This window comes from Malurus melanocephalus, unplaced genomic scaffold (genome assembly GCF_030028575.1).
Source record: "Malurus melanocephalus ecotype Western Australia unplaced genomic scaffold, MMel_1.1 scaffold_458, whole genome shotgun sequence".
In the NCBI taxonomy this organism is placed as follows: Eukaryota; Metazoa; Chordata; class Aves; order Passeriformes; family Maluridae; genus Malurus; species Malurus melanocephalus.
The window spans coordinates 301,401-318,344 of record NW_026623690.1 but is presented as its reverse complement, the minus strand read 5'-3'; the positions used below and the strand labels follow the sequence as shown (position 1 = coordinate 318,344).

The 16,944-nt window shown below is 41.3% G+C and overlaps 1 protein-coding gene across 1 annotated transcript in view; it reads left to right on the top strand.

The window, feature by feature from the left end:
- Positions 1–8,837: 8,837 nt before the first annotated feature.
- ADARB2 (adenosine deaminase RNA specific B2 (inactive)) overlaps positions 8,838–16,944 on the top strand; it is a 294,281-nt gene continuing 286,174 nt past the window's right edge. Inside the window, exon 1 of the mRNA XM_057380543.1 lies at positions 8,838–8,946. Coding sequence (XP_057236526.1) covers positions 8,847–8,946 — 100 coding nt within the window. The 5' untranslated portion in view covers positions 8,838–8,846. The remainder of the gene's footprint in view (positions 8,947–16,944) is intronic.

Sequence of the window (16,944 nt, the reverse complement as noted above, 5' to 3'; positions counted from 1 at the left end):
CAGGAGGATACTTTGTACTTTATACTGATGTCATTTCAATCTTACTCTCCTTTGTCCCTGTAAAATAACCTATGGAGAAAAAAGTTACAGCCATAAAATTTTGCCTATTCTTTAAGAGAAGGTCTACTTTCCCCAATTTTGGCTAGTTTTAGGATTCAAAGAAACACTGAAAAATCCCACGTTGTCATAGCTTCACTCAGTGAAGCTATTCAAATTGTTTGTGTTTAAATAAGAAAGGTGTTTCCAAAATAAAGCTGATGCTTCCATCTGAAGGCCTGTCCATCYCCAGTTGTGTGCCAAGGAGTGCAGGGTGACAAGACTCTTCACTTAGGTCTTCACCTGAGTCAAATGTAAAAATTAAATGGGAACAATCCAGGCTTAGGTCTCCAGTCTTATGGCTAAATGATAGATTTAAAGCTGTATTCCCATTRAATATTTCCCTACCACCAAGCCTGGCAGAGTTCGGCAGAGTTCACATCTGCAAATTTTATTCAGAAACTGTCCAGCAGTAAAGAGAAGTTCATTATTTTAAAATAACTCTTGTCAGTTTGGCTAAGGTTTTATTTGATACAGCACTTGTGTTTTAAGGCTTCAGTGGCTGCCTGTCATTGTCATCCTGTAAAACTGATCTTTTCTGGTATGACACACRGAAATTAATGCCTGAATGTAGATTCAGTGAGAAAAATTAAGGGAAGAAGGATTTGGACAGAAGGCAGAGACAAAACTGAWGGGCTCCATAGCTCTACTGATTAACATGGTGCCTGCAGAGTCACCAAGTCACTCTTGTAGAAATTGTTGTTAAGTACAATGTCTTTATCTATTTTTTATATAAAAGGAGGGTTCAGGATTCACCACTGAGATGGACATGTTGGGCTTTAATAGGTTTACCCAAGATCTTAAAATAGTGTCTTTGACATGCATCTGTATGTTGAGCTTGGACTGAAATTTTTGGTTGTATGAATCATCCAGAGATATCAGGTGGCTCTTTGGGACTTCTACAATAAGGAGACACATAGATTAATTACTGTTCTCTGTGTTTCTTGACACCCCTTCTTTTCTTGATGTATGTTTTGGATTTGTCATGTCTTTGCTGCTGCTCAGCTTTTTCTGAGCCGTCTGTGGAAGTCATTCTCCAGGAATTCGGTGCTGTAGAAAACCTGCATGCAAGCACCTCTAGGTATCTCTCCTTTCTGCAGACAGAGGCWTCAGCTCCTCTACTTTCCTGATGCCAATGAAGGAAAATCAGCTGTAGTGCAGGAGCAATACAATTAAGGAGGAGGAGGGGTAAATTGATGTGGGGCGTAGAGGATAAACCTGTAAAAGTATTGACTGCATTCCATTGTACATTTCCCTTACTCATGATAATTGAAGGAGTTTTTTTTAACTGAGGAACTGTTATTGTTTTTTTCAGTGGTGCTGGTGGCGGGTATTTATTTAGATCTGTGAAGACAGTCATAGCTCCTTATTCACATTTTAATATCATCTAGACATCTCAAGCAAGAGCTGGGGGTCCATATTTGTAGGAGCTACATCCAGACACTGGATAAAGACAGCATTTACCTCAACAGTTTACTGACAACCAATTAAATAAAACTTTCAGGGAGCAATATGGCTTGTTGCCATCTTGAAGAACATAACTATTTAGATGTGATGCCCATGTATATTTACCAACATATCATCATTTAGAACCATCCTACAGGTGGTTCTAAATGAAAAAGGACCAAGCAGCTGCTGAGTGCAATCTTCAGAAGAAACAGTCAGAACTAGGAGCTAGATTGAAACCACGGCACGTGAATTAACTGTCATATAGGAAATAAAATGAAAAAATCTTGTTTAATAACATGAGGAAGCCTTTAAGTTATTTGCTTTTCTCTATCTGGAGTATCCTCTCTGACTTCTGAATGGCCATATTGTGCATGACAAACAACTTTCTACGGCAAATCCTTGTATCAGATGGYTTATTAGAGGGATGTACAAGGATAAATAATAATTTTTATGATCTTCACTATAAGTTTATAAGTTAGTTCTTCCCAAAAAAATATTTTCTTTACTTTCTCAATGACCTTACTCTGACTGTCTGTTGTTGGGTGCTCAGTAGGGGCTGTAGAGCCTTACAAATCTCWGAAATTTGTAGCTGACTGTTGCTATTGTTGGCCAGCTGTTGGAAAACATATGCCTCTACAGGAGCTTTCTTGTACTTCCACAGACTTTTCTGCATTTACATTCTGAACTGTTGTGTTCAGCCTTGCAGTGATTATATATAACATAAATCTGAATGCCTTTTGAAATGTATGCTTAAAAACAAGTTGACAGAAAAGTGCAGTGGAGCTCCTTTTGGAAAATAATTGGATATCACASAAACCTGGTGAATCTGGTAGGGGATCTACCAGAGGTCAATGCAATTCAATACACTTTTCCTAAATTGACCATTATTACACCTTAACCTCAGCCACTGTCCCTAACAAGGTCACTGACTGCTGCTGGARGTCTAAAGGAAAAAGCTGTAACACTAAACATATGTCAGCCTGCAAATGTAAASTTTAGTCAAATTATACTTCCATAATAACTTCTTTAAACTGTAGCACATTACATTACTRAAATAACAGCAATAGCTATGCTGTAGTATTTTTCAGTACTGCCTTAATTCTCTATAAGGCAGCTACCACAAGATTACTCTATAAAACATTTTTAGAGTTCCAGAGAAGTTGGTTAAGGTTTCTCAAGACACAGGCTTGCAGYATTCATTTTAGAAGATGGTAGTCTTTCATCAAAAATTCTGCAAGTCTTTGTAATCCACATGGTTGCTATGGGGAGAATTTATTCATCATTTAATTTTTGGAAGTTTTCCAAACTGAAAAGATTAGGGTGAAAAGTATATTGTGTGCAAGCAGCCCATGGTCATTTTAGCTTTCCTTAATCCCCTGCCATAAGCATTTGCATCTGTATTTTACTGATGAAAAGGCTGTCAGCACAGGGAAATGAACTGTTTGGGGCAATTCTCAGGTGCCAGATTTCCCAGCCTGAGGCAACTGCATGAGGGTAACTGCTGTGGTTCAACCTCTTGGGAATTCCTTGCAGCCAAGGATTTGGGTGGGCTGGGGACCCAGCAGTGACAGGACACCCCTGTCCCACCAAGGGCAGCATCCTCTGCCCAGGGGTGCTCTGCACAGCCATGCTGCAGCACAGGGGCTTTCCCCCAGCAGACTTCTTTTATTTTTTAAGTTTTAGTTTCAAAGRTTTTATTAAAAGGTTGTAGAAGAAAAAAAAATGTTTTCATTATTTCAATGTCAGAGAACTACTATTTTAAAAGAGTAACAGTTACAAGTATTATAATAAATTACTCATAATAAATTATTGGCAAAAATAAATTAATAATGATCTGTTATAACTTGATTAATTTCCAAATCGTTGGAGAAAGGGAATTGGGATACTGGACAATTACAGTGGAGGCCTTACAGAAGATCTGGTAACAAGTTAATCCCATATGAAGAAACTGTCTTTGACCAGTCTGGGCTGGGATTGAAACATCTGATGACAGAATGAAGTTTCAGATATCCCTGCTTTTGGGACACTTTCATTCCACATTTTGGTGCAGTTTATTACAAACACAKGAAACACAATTAAAATAAAAATTGTTTCTAGTGATGAGCTGTATCTCTACTCCCCTCAGGAGTCAGAGCTGCTGAATTATGTTCTAGTATGCCCATACAAACATCTTTCAGAGAGTTTTGTTTCATCTCCAGTGACTACCGCTGCTTTGTGTGGCAAATACAGGCTTACTAATTACAACAATTTGCAGTCTTTGGCATCTAGGTATTCTCCCCATTAAGGAGACTATTGTCTRATCACCTTTGAAATGTTTACCTCATGCTCATCAGGGACTTGGATGTTGCTTATTGCTAGCATGTTTCAGTGAGCCTCCATCAGAGTAGACATGGGTCTTGGAGAAATGAGGGGGACAAGGGGAGCTTCTCCCATGGGGGATGAAACTTGGCTGCAGTGGCTTTCCCACAGCAGAGAATACAGAATTCCAGATTCCTTCAGTTCTGCTGCAGTTTAGTGAGGGTGCAAATCCTTTTAGCATTGCCTTAACCTCCAGCTATGCAATACCACGRTGCTACCCAGCCTGGGATATTTCATGTGCAAGAATATGCAAAGCAGACAGGAGGACCTGTCGGCAGCGAGGTATTTTTCTGACAAACTTGATACACTGAATATGGATCCCTACCCTCATTGCTTCATCACCACCCTGTGATGTTTGGCCCCAAAGCTAAAGTGGTTTTTGCTGCAAATAACCACACTGACAGYTCCTTGTAAGTAGGGCAGGAGTGGATTAGTGCAGGCATTTTGTGGCAGAAGGCTCTGGAGTCTCACCTGCACAGCCACACGATTGCATTCATGTCCTGCTTTAACGCCCTTGAGCATCTTTTATCTTCCAGATTCTAAGGGCCTTTTTTTTTCTCTCTACCTACACTGGCAGGAGGGAGCAAAATGAAACAGAAATGGGACAGAGAGGAGAGGAAAAAATAGATGGTGGCTACTGCATCYCTGTCCCCTCTCAGGAGCCTACAGGGCATGTCTGCTCCCAAGCAGCAAATTGCAAAAATTTCTACCATGGGCTGCTGCTTGCAGTATCCATAGCTCCTTAGCAAAGGGACAGTGCAGCTGCAAACTGTGGAATAAGGCAGCCAGATGGCCTCTTCTTGAAGGGTTTGTGCATATTCTGGGAAGTGCAGTCTGGAGCTTGCCTCTCCCACTTGCTGTGTTGCTCAGCAGGACCCTTTTGCTCTGAGAGGGGCTCCCCTTGCAAATGCTGCAACCCTTGTGTGGAGCATTCCCTGAGACATCTTAAATGCTCAATATAATTTTACATATTTGCACTTCTGTAAGTTCAAGACAACACTTATCTAAATTGTTTCACCTGCAAGTTTTGTAATAATGTGTCACTGAAAATCAAGCTACTCCAAATTTTAGAATACAGAGGGATGAAGAAAAAAATTTATCTCATATTCATTCTACTTCATCTAAATATAATTGTACAGAAAAAGTACAGCCATGGCCACCATGATACACATGGATCTAGTATTCAGATTTGGGTAAATCTTCCAAAGATTTGTTTTCTAAAGTTGCTCATATGAAGGCCTTAGGTGAAGTAAGGATGGACTGCTTTTTCCTTTCATCCATTTTAATTTTTTTTCCATTTCTGTTGATTACTAACTCTACACTATATTGCGTAGGCATAGAAATTTAAATGGTAATGTATAATTAAGGTRTGCAACCTGGCATCCAGTTTCACACTCTCTTTCCCCGTCATACTCTCATAGTCACCATCAGTCTTCCAGTTAATAAACTATTTGGTCTGCCCTTCAGCTCTCCTCTTTTGAGAGAACCTGAGTGAAGTGAATTGTCACAAATCCTGCAAAGCTTGGACTTCTTGCTTGGGTACCTCGAGAACAGAGAGAGACCTGTCTATCTCACAAGAACAGGAATAGAGGTTTTTGATGTATTGGCTGGGATCAGTAGTTGCRATGGGTTCATGAGAGGAGTCCCAACTCCCAGACAGCACAGGGAAAGGGCATCCACATCAGGATTTACACCTTAAACTCTCCTACCTGGCTGGCTCACCTAGGCCTGAGTAGGTGACTGTGTGTCGGTGTGACGCGCATTTCTTCACAGACTGTAATTCAAGGTGTGCGAAGTTAAACCTTTAAAACMGTCTGAATTACTTCAGTCTGAAGATAATAATCACAGCAACCTCCACAGGTTGTTGGCCCTTGGAGATGAAAAAAATCCCAAGCTTCTTTACTCAACAAAAAGGAGCAKGCAACACCACTAAAAATCATTACCGGGGCATTGAAGAACAGCCATAATTTCTGTGGGATGATAAAACTGCTAAGTGCATTGGCTAATAGCAGACATGAACACATAACTGAGAGAGATGGTGTTATTTTATAATTTAGCTTTTTCCCACATCATTGATACTGGTTTTGTATTTCCTAGTTTGAGTTTATGTCACTTTACCAAGGGGTTTGAAAACATGTACATGTTTTTTCTGAGAAGGAAGACARACCCAGTTGAGTGGGACCGGTAACCTTGAATTTAAGATGGAAAAGGCTGTTGGAACTGGGCACTTCACCAGGTGGAGAAGCCAACTCCTTCCATTGAGGAGAAGAGGAATAAGCACAGCACATTTAAGGAATTTTACTGACCTTGTAGGTGGATGGTATTTTAAAAATTACTGTCTTTCACATCTCCTTGTGGCCAAGAGGAAACCTTTCACCAGCATGACTTCAGCTGTTTTCATGCCTTCTCCAATCTGAAACCAGCCTAGGAGAGAGCTATACTTCTAGTATAGATCAGTCATTTCTTATGTTGCCTTGCTGATACTTTCTTAAAACTGTGTCTAGAAATGAAAACCAGCTCATGAAACTGTTAGCACTGAATAGTAGTTCCTGAAAATGGGYGGCTTTTCAGGTTTGGTAGCATGACTTTTCTAAGGACTGGCAATGCCAGTCTGTCTTCTTAACATGTTAGATTCCAGTCATTTTGAGAGCATGTTAACAAAACATTATCAGAAATAAAGCCTTCAGAAAATTTAATGTGCTGAGCTTGAAGCCACTCCTAAAAATGAATGAATGTCCCAGGACGCTCATTTTCCTTCTAATTGGATCTGGCTTCTCTTTCAGATCCATAGTGGAAAGGACACAGATTGTTACTGAAATATAGAAGACACTTTCCTAAATCTGTCTTCTAAACTGACTTAAATTCCAGACTGGTCAGAAGTTTGATGTACAGTTGAATGTGCATTTTGCTGCAGCAGTAACTACTTCACATACAAACTGCAAGGTTTTTTGCCACATTAATAGATAAGAGTCAGCTGTGGTCAGAACAACAGAAATCAGAAGGGGAGAAAGGTTAAAGGCTGAAGGCTCAAGCTGAAAATAAAAAATATTGTTTGCCTCTATGTTTTCCTGCAGACAAGTTTTTATCCCTGAAATAGGCAGACACACTTTAAAGAGATGTTTATTTAAGCTRTGTAGCAGTTTGGGTGATGTGTACATTGTAAAAAAAACCCTGCCAGTAACCTGTAAAAACTACGCAAGAACCTACTTTCACGCAGAGCTTCCTGAACTATATCTGACATTCAAGCAATGCAGGTCTGGATTCTCAGGCTCTCTTACCTCAGCTGTTGGGATGGGAGGGCAGTTTCCCCCTGAGCTTTGTGCTATGGCACATATCTGAAAGTGAGGGTACATAGGGCTTTCTCACCATGTGTGACCTGCTTCTGGGAGCAGAGAGGGTCCAAGAGGTGACATCATCTTGGCACACCTGTGTTATCCATATCCAGGCTTAATGAGCACCTTTAGAGACTTTTATGGAAATGGTTTGGTTTATTGAATTTGAAAATCTGTAACGTGTAGCTCTGTCTCATCCAAAAATTACAGAGGCCTATATACCAGCCAAACACAGAGGGTTTCTAATAGCTGGGAGGGCTGCAGTGGAAGTGGTTAGCAGCGGGAGCCAGGTAACCTACATTCCAACAAGAGGAAGTTTTAGATTAAAGGAGTTCTGATAAACAGGGGTTTGCTGTGCTCCTTCAGCCCAACTGCAAATGCAGCAGGCACTAATGATGAAATTCATTATTTAGCATCATTTTTCTTGATATTCTTCCGTTTTCCAGTTACTACCTAGGTTTCCAGATACATATTTTTAAATGAGATTATATGTAAGGACTATAGAGCAGAGAAGCAGTAGGTCCCTCGTAACTTAAAGCACATCTTGTCGGTTGTGCACCCGGCTTTTTGTAACGAACATGTAATGCTTTGTAGTCAGGCTTTTGAGAGGAACGCTGTTGTCATCTTTCCTCTCTGTAAAAGCCCCTCTTCTCCCGACACTTTAATTGCACAGTTGCCTAAATGAGACACTGCAGAGTGTTAATGTGTGAGTCTAAGCGAMAACACACTCCTCTTTTCACAGAGCTTTTGCCCTTGATCGTGAATGTAACAGAGCACGTACCTTAAAAAAAACCTGGAGATTCAAGGGGAATCGCTACACTTATCCTCTTGCATAAGGTTTGTTGACACTGGGATTCTTCAACAGTAACTCATAATCTTTCACTGGGAATAATAAGCATCGCAATTAGCGAACCAGTTAATAATTGCGTGGTTGGGTAGGACAGTAGAGGCATTTCTCTGTAAGTGGAAGCTGAGTGTCCACATGGTCTAAAGCAGACAGAAAAAAAGAGGAAAAAAAACCAAAATGCTTGAAATCCTTCCTGCAGCCTCCCTTCTTGCGAGCTGCCCCTCCGGCTTCTCCCAGACGAGGCGGCAGGATGTTTTTATTCCCTACGGGGCCATTCTCCCTCGCTTTCTGCCGGGAGCCGGGCACAGCCGGCAGCCCCGGGGGAGCGGAGTTTGGGGGCGAGGGCTGGCGGAGCTGATGTCAGCGCCGGGCGGCGGGAGCGATTGGGCTGCGGGAGACTTTGCAACAGCAAATCCGCCCCCCTCGCCCCCCCCAACCCCCGCACCATCGGCTTCAAAGCGGCCGGTGCCCAGCAACTCGCAGAGGTGCAAAAAGTGGGCGCGGGGCCGGCAGAGCCGCGGCGGCGCCCCCGGGCATCGCCCCGGCCGGGCCCGGCACGTCGGGGCGGAGGCGCGACCCTTGAGCGGCAGCAGAGCCGAGCGGAGCCCGGGAACAGCCCCGGCACAGCCCCGGCACAGCCCCGGCACAGCCCCGGCACAGCCCCGCCGGCCCGACCCACCGCCCTATAAAAGCCGCCTCCAGAACGAGGAGAAACTCCGCGGGAGGAGAACACGTCGGCGCGGCGCTGTCGCTGAGGGACCGGCATGACATCCGTCCTGGGCAGCGGCAGGGCGTCGGGAGGGCCGAGCGGGCAGCTGCGATGCAAGTCCAAGAGGAGGAGGAGGCGGAGATCGAAGAGGAAAGGTAAGCGAGATGCAATTTTCTTGTCGTTTTCTTTTCCCGCTCTCTCCGCCTGCCACCTGCACGGCATCGGCTGCTCGCAGCTCCATTGTCAGTGCCCGGCGCTCGCCGGCACCAGCCCTGCTCTGTCTGCCCCGACGGCCGGGGCGGGGTGGGCAGTGCCTTCCCCGGTGCCGGCCGGCGCTGAGGGCGGCCGCCGCTGTCCCCGCTGTCCCCGTGGCCGGGCACAGCTCGCTCCTCTGCCTGCGCTGTGCCGGGCCGAGACTGAACCCCACGGGGGTGCGGCGGGGGGCTCGGCAGGCCCCGTCCGGGGCAGCGCGGTGCAGCGGGTGTGTGCCCGGCTCCGGCAGCCCCGCTGTGCTCCGGTAGCCCCGCTGTGCTCCGGCAGCCCCGCTGTGCTCCGGTAGCCCCGCTGTGCTCCGGCAGCCCCGGTGTGCCCTGCCCGGCCGCCGTGCCCTCCGGAGCCCGCCCGTGCCCGCGGGCAGGAGGTGCCGCTGCCCGGGCGGAGCGCGGCGCGGAGCCCCCGCGGGTGTCGCGCCCTCCAAACTGCCGCTTCCCTTCGTTTCTGGACAAGGTCCGCCAAGTTTTTCTGTTTTGGTGCTGTTCCCCGTCCCCGAGCGAACCCTGGTTAGGAAGGCGCTAATTGCCGCAAGCAGGAAAAGCGAAGCTACAGGATGTCATTGCGAGCAGGGAATATGCCCTAGATAAGAGCTCTTCGCAAGGCTGTCTTGCTTTCCCCTGTAGAGGGGATGACATACTGCTGCCTGATTTTTGATGTTTTTCCTGAAAAAGACGAACTTAASCGGCTGTGAGCACTTTAAAGTAAAATAAACTGATACAAGGAGCAGAGTGCCACAGCTGCTCAGTTGCAAGGAATTCAACTGCAGAAATGCAAAGTCCGACTGTTTGTCCAAGCAGTGAATATGATCCAACCTGTAATTGTCGTCTCTGTGTGGCACTTCAAGTTTTAGTCAGCTACCTCTCAATACGCTGGATACGCTGTTTCTCCTAATTGTAGAAAACGTAATTTGTAGGTGCCATTAGCTAAGTGTTTCTTAATTACTGATTATGTTAAAGTCAGTATGTGCGGTATTTGATAACTTTTTAGAAAGGTGTCAAAGCAGCTTTTGTATAGCAGCWGGTAAAAAGAGGTCAGATGTTAAATGCAAGACTGTGCCATTTGATTGTCAGTATTTTAACTTACATCTGTTAACTCTATTCAAAATCATGGTAGCAAGTAGTGACCTGGACACAAGTAGAAACAGAAGACTAGCAAATATATCAGGACTTAGAGTAGGTGTGTAAYCTCAACTTGTATGGGATTTTAGCAGGTTATAACACTTGGTGAGAAAGGCTGCCTTTTACTTGRCATTGCAGAATAAATTTTAAAACACACTGAAAGAAGATTTTACACTCAAACCCTTTAAAATTCCTTGTAATCAAGTTGTGCTCTGCAGGCTTGTTTATGCTGATTTGTTTCTAACAAAACTACTTTTTTACAGAATTGCAAATGTAGCSTAGCTTAAGAGACCTGTCCTTGGCCAGGAGAAAAGAGTAATTTATTAATCTATGCAATAGAGGAAAGGTACTTGGTTTAATTTTATTTCTAAGAGCAGACAAAAGTTAGGGTCTTTCAATAAGACTTATCTGGTGCATCCTTTTTTGCTTTGTTTTGTCAAAACAAGGTGGAAGTTGAATGTCTTAAAAAAGAAACACAAACTTGCTCAACAATAACTTGGTAGCTGACAGCTCTTTGCAGAATGCACAGCTGGAGGTGGATGGCATTCTAGAAAGTGCTTAACTGACCAACAGCAATAAGAATGTGCACTTGAAGTGTTCATTTTTTACTTTTCTGAATGTGCTGTTTGTAGCCACTGTCCGAATAATGTAGTTGGCTAGTATACTAATCACAGACTTTTGTTCATATCATTTTGATTTTCCTTTCTACGTAATCACAGTATGCATTTATACAAATACACATTCCTGTAAAATTGTGCTGGCCAAAAAAATTGCTGTAATTTAAGGCATGTCCAGTATAGAACCTGTTGGACTTTACTATTATGCTGTTTTATTTATTGGCCATATATTTCTACTTTTTTTTAAAATATAATAAATAAGGGGAAGGTGTTGTTTAACAAACAGACTGTCCAGGAAACTGGTCAAGAAARTATTTACTAGACTTTCAAATTACTGCATTTTTGTAAGAATTATCGGGGGCTCCACTATTTTGCAGGTTTGATCTGTTTAAAAATTTGTGAGAAAATCTTTGCAGAGAGTTGAGCCAAAGACACTTGCTTTTAACAATTGTCCAGCACATATCWTGTTGTTTATTACAGGAATGCTTTCAGTTGCTGCTTTAAAGTATGTAACTAGGCACATGTGTTTACAAATCCATASACAGAGATACCTGCGGACATGAGAAGACAAAGAAATTCACTGTAGTCTTAAATTTAAATTATTAGATAAACTAAGGAAATTAATTTATCTGTCACATCCCCACTTCTTAAGGAAATGGACTCAACAAATTATTTTTACAATTTAATTTATTTTATTACATATGTCACATATGAACTGTGCTTAAAACCAGGTTGAGACATCGCCTGATAGAATATCTAGGGATGTACAGCAGCAGAAACAATTACTATTCTCAATTTAATAGTGTTGCTTATCACCTTCTTTTTTACTTTCCGTGTTTTCAGTCATCTTTATATTATGGTTAGTGCAAATTATAAATTTGGGGGGGGGGAGTATAGCACTTCACTCCATTTCTTTTGTACCTGGATGCTCTGTTTTAGGAGTTTCCTGGGGGCAGAAAGTAAATTCAAGCAAGGAGAGCAAACAGCTGAATTTCCTTGTGCATTTGGCCTSAGAAAACCAATAAAAAACATTTGTAGTAAGAGTCAGAGAGAGAATTTCCATGTATGCGAATCAAGCACTGAAAGGTGTCCGACACTGAATAGGATCCCAGTGTACAATATYATCATACAGTAATTAATTTGCATGCATCTTATTTTCATGCTTATGAAATCTAGCAACCATTTCAGTAAAAAGTTCCRCCTTAACAAAAAATATCTATGCAATGAGTATCATATTGCAAGCATATATTTACAGAGTGATTTCATTCAATTTTACACTGTGTGCAGAGTGTGTGTTAAAAAGTTAAAATATGGATATCCAGAGTCATTTGTTAAATTAGTATAAGTAAAAATATTTTCATTGTCATTTAGAAAAGTGTGATAACTGCCAGTGGGAAGTAAATATTTTAATTTTTCAAAGATCTAATGAAAATAAATAGAGATATTTGACAGATCATCTGCATACTACTTTCATGTGGCAGCAGTAATAGATATTTTATATTTCCATCTCCATTTGGTTGGTTTTGAGTTGTCGGTTTTCTTGGTTTTTTTAATCGATGTGTATAAAATGAGCAGAGGTTAGAAAATTATGTCTATAATCCTGTTAAATTAGAGAAATCCATTTAAATTTTTTAAGGTTTTATAAGCGTCTACTGGGTTTGTGGGTTCTTGCGTTTTCTCAGGGCTTTGAAATATGGCAGAGTGCTGGCAGAACTCAGCACAGCGGCCTCAGCATGGCTTGTGCCAATTTCATAGCCTGTGGTGTAGATTTTGAAAAGAAGGCTTGTTTTCCCAGATAAGTCATTACAAGTAGACCAAACAAAAGCAGAGTTGCCATTTACTGATAATGCTAAAAAAGCCACACYTCAGCAGCCTCCAGCAACTTCTTAGAAATCAGCACACGGAAAGTAAGTGTGAAATAAGTGATTGGATATATAACCCTTTTGAGTTATTTTCCAGTGTAAGACAACAAATAAGCCACCTTTTTTGAAATGCTGTTTTACAGGGCTACTTAATGAAGATAATTATTGGAAACAAGAGGGGATCAGGTATCCTTGATGTGGTAGAAGGCATGGACAGGGTCGCTGCTGATACAATGGGACATGAAATAAAAGTTGACAGAATAAACTAAATAAGGGCAGCAAGTGGGTTAGAGAGGYGAAATGATTGTGAAATGAAATTCCATGAAAAATTAATGAAATAGAAAGATTGTGCTGAAGATGAAGGGAGGAAACCAGCTTGGTTCTTCATCATCCTGCAATGCCAGAGTAATAAATGAGCGTGTTTCATCTTGGCGAGGTTCAGGGACACAACTCCTTCCCCACAAAGGGATTGTGTTGTGCTTCACAACGTGTTCAGTTTATCTCCTGCCCTGACAGCTCRAGAGGAAGGGAATGGATTTGGTGATAAAATTAAATTGATTAAACCTTTATCCATCATCTAATTTGGTAGCTTTCTTTTTTCCTTTCCTTTTTTACTATTACCTCCAGTTTCTAGTGATCCGTGTAATGACAGCAATTTGAGATAGCATCAAGGACATTAGCTACGATGACTGAACTTAAATTTAGAATAAAAATATGGGATTCATGAGTCCATATCTAAATAGCAGACGATTAGGCTATAGCAGAGTTGTAACTTCTWGCAACAGCACGTAATTGTGAGGACAAAAAAATGGTGTATTTAATTTTAAAGAGAACCAAATATTTCAATTTTATCTCAAAGTATTAATTATATAAGTAGAAAAGGCACTGGTATGAATATTGACCACATCCTACATGAGCAATAATGTATATTGTAATTTTTACCTTTCTGAGCACAGAAACTGTCAGATGTTTTGCTTTCCTCAGTGGCAATACACAGGCATGTAAAGCTAGTGGCAAAGACTCCAACTGTTGGAAATTGCTTCCTATTGCTTCAAATTTTGTAGCTTCTCCTTGGTGATTTGTGTAGGAAAATTCTCCCATAAGGTGAGAGCTTTGCTTACAAGTTCTAGTTTAAGTGGTATTAATAGAGTTTTTAAAATACTTAAAGGCAATCCTTTCTGAAGTGATACTACCCTACAAATGGAAAACACTGCACTAAAAATTAAAGGTCAGGTAAAATYGTCTTGTGAAATACCAGAGTTACTAAAGGTCCGTGCAAACTGTTTTCTTAGGTTCCTCTAATGCCTTATAGGTTAGCAAGTCGCATTAAAAAAGCAAACCTGAGGATATCCRTCTGATCTCTGTTAATTGTACTACTTTTGAATTACTGCTGGCCAATATTGTACAGGTTTTGCGAGTAGTAATGAACCTGAATTGATCCCTGTGTTTACAGCTAACTATCTCTACAACCTTTCAGGCAGTTTACCGTTTTTTCCGTGTAAGTGATTAGTTATCCAGACAAAAACGCTGATATGCATCAGTAGATAGATCATTCTCAAGGCATCTGTGATGAACTTGACGTTTTCTGTGTAGAGCAGCTTGCTTTGCTTGCAAATGATGTGGGTTCCAGTAGTAAAACGAAGCGCTTACCTTTCTGCTGTGGCTGACCTTTGTTCCCTGCACTATGAATTTGAAACGAAGCAGCCAACCCAGAGGAGTTTTAACAGCGTATTGTGATATATAACATATTAAAAAGGCTGCTTTGTTAACTGGCGGAAGCAGCTTGTCAACCCATACTAATAGGCAACCCTCCCTGAGTCATAAAATAGCCAAATTTAATGCTTTAACAGAAAGCATTAAATGGATGGAGTTATTGTCATTTGGCCAGTCTCGAATTTCTTGCTGCTTACAACAGAAATATGAGATGTATTTTTGGACCCTGAATTAACAATACACRGTCAGGACTGAGGACTGGACATCGCCATGGCTGGTTTAATGAAAATTTCAGCTAAGCAAAGCGTGATAATGAGGGAAGCACGGAGTAGGGCAGAGTGCGTAAAGAGCAGGACAGCTAATATTGAAGATATTACCGTGACATTAATGAATGAAAGGTGTATTTTCACTGAGTATATTCTGTTTCGTTCTGGCTGTTCTGGCTCCCAGATGTGTACAAGAAATAGTGAGGATTCAGACGTATATGGCAAAAGGGATTAGAGACGTTGAAAATTTCGGTAGAAGAAAATTGCTAAGATTTATATTGTTTACTTTGGAGATAAATATAAGAAAGGACACAGTAAAACCATACTGAGGGAGAAAAGATTATAAAGAAGGTAAACAGGCTACTCTAATTTAGTCCTGATTTTTTTTTTTATTTACTAATACGGAGGCCTTTAAGGAAGAAAAATTTCAGCATGTTTAATAGCAGGGAAAGAACTTTATCCATTGAGATTGTATGTAACTGGTCTGGGAAATTTGTTCATTCAAGGTAYGGAAAAACAAAACTTATTTTTAGGGAGTTTGAGGTATTTGATTAGCTCATCTGAGACTCGCGCTACTAAGTTTGATGCTCACTTGGGTGACTGTAGGCTTTGGCTTTTGGTAGGATACATTAAGAAGGATTTCGATTTTTTTAATATGAGATATGAATCCTCTTTTTCCAGAAAATTATCTGACTCCCGACTTGCTTGGATTAGGTGGAAAGGTGATTTGTAGGCAGTTTAATCGCTGCTGTTCACTGTGAGGCTTTTTGCACTCTCCCGGTGAAGCCGTAGCGTGGCAGTGGTTCAGGAGGTGCCTTTCTGCTCGGCTCAGCGGCGGTGGCGATGCGCGTCCCTCTGCCGTGTGCCTCCCAAAACCAGCAGCACAGCTGGCAGGAGGGCAGCCACATTTCCCTGGAATATTCCTGACAGCTTTTGAAGTCTCCTTCCTCTCTGTTCCCACTCAACRCCCTTCTTGGTATATGTAAAAATAGACAGAAATTGAGAATGATTCCTAGTGTCTTACTTCGATGCTGTGGTGAGGTTAGGATGATTACTATAAAAATTAATTCACCCCACCCATTTGTTATTCTCTTGCAAAAGGGTGGAATAAAAGGGGGTGAAAACAAATTTTACAAACACATGATGATTTGATAAGCAGAAAAAACCCCACAGGTACTGGCATGACTGCCACTGTAGCGTCATCAGATGAATATTTTGTCATAGGGGATTACCCCTCCAAACTAATCTGTGTTAGTGAAAGTGTTTCTGCTGGGTTCGGGTTTGGTCTCAATGCTAAACCAGCGACTGTGTCTGATTTTGGAGTTATGCCAGTTGTGAGTGCTGTTTCTGAAACCTGCACTACGTGCTGGTGGCATTTTTTGTGTGGCCCTGGAATGAGGAATGAGCAATAAGTAGATCTCGGCAAAATACTTTGTGCTAAAGTATGATTTTTTTTTCCCCCCATTTTTTGTTCCTTGTGAGAGAAATGGTGCTCAGAATTGTTAACAGAATCACCTTTCTCTAAATGCTAATGAAACATCAGCGTGAAGAGTCAAAGCTGCTGGGAAGTATGGGAAGAAATAAGTAGGATTTGACAGATAKTTTATCTCCATCTTAGAAAGAGATTTACACACAACTGATTTTATGCAATTGCTTTCTTCTTGCCACTTCTTGGAGACTGTGAAATGGCCATTTATTTCTTAAACAGTGGGATTTAACAAATGTAAAATGATGGCTATCAGGCCCACTGTAATAATGTGTTACCTTTATGTAAGGTCTAATTCTGCTGCCCCTACTCAGAGTAAAATTGAAATTGAAACTTCTCAGTATCAGTCAGGGTGGCAGAACTGTGTTGCTATGTACATTTATGTCTGTGCCTTAATATATAGGTGCATATATACATTTTTGTGTGAAATATAGTTGTCTAGCTGTATGAAGTGAATGACTGTAATAAACTCYAAGTTGTATTAGACAAAGGCTCCTGTAGAGTTCAAATTATATGAAGGATTTTTATATTCCATTGAAGTATTTTGTTTTGTGATGTAATAAAATACTCTCATATCATTTGTGTGTTTATTTCCATTCATCCATCCAGACTGTATGAATTTGTAATTTTAAAAATACATGTATAAAACTTCTCACAGTATTTGTGTGATCTTTCTCTATGCAATARCAGCCATCTTACAGACAAATTACRAAAGTACAATTGAATGAGGGATTAYAAGTTTGGGGTTTTTTAGAGTGCAAAATAAAGAAATAACAGTTGTTATAAGCCAGACTTTTTAGTATATTTCTACATTCGCT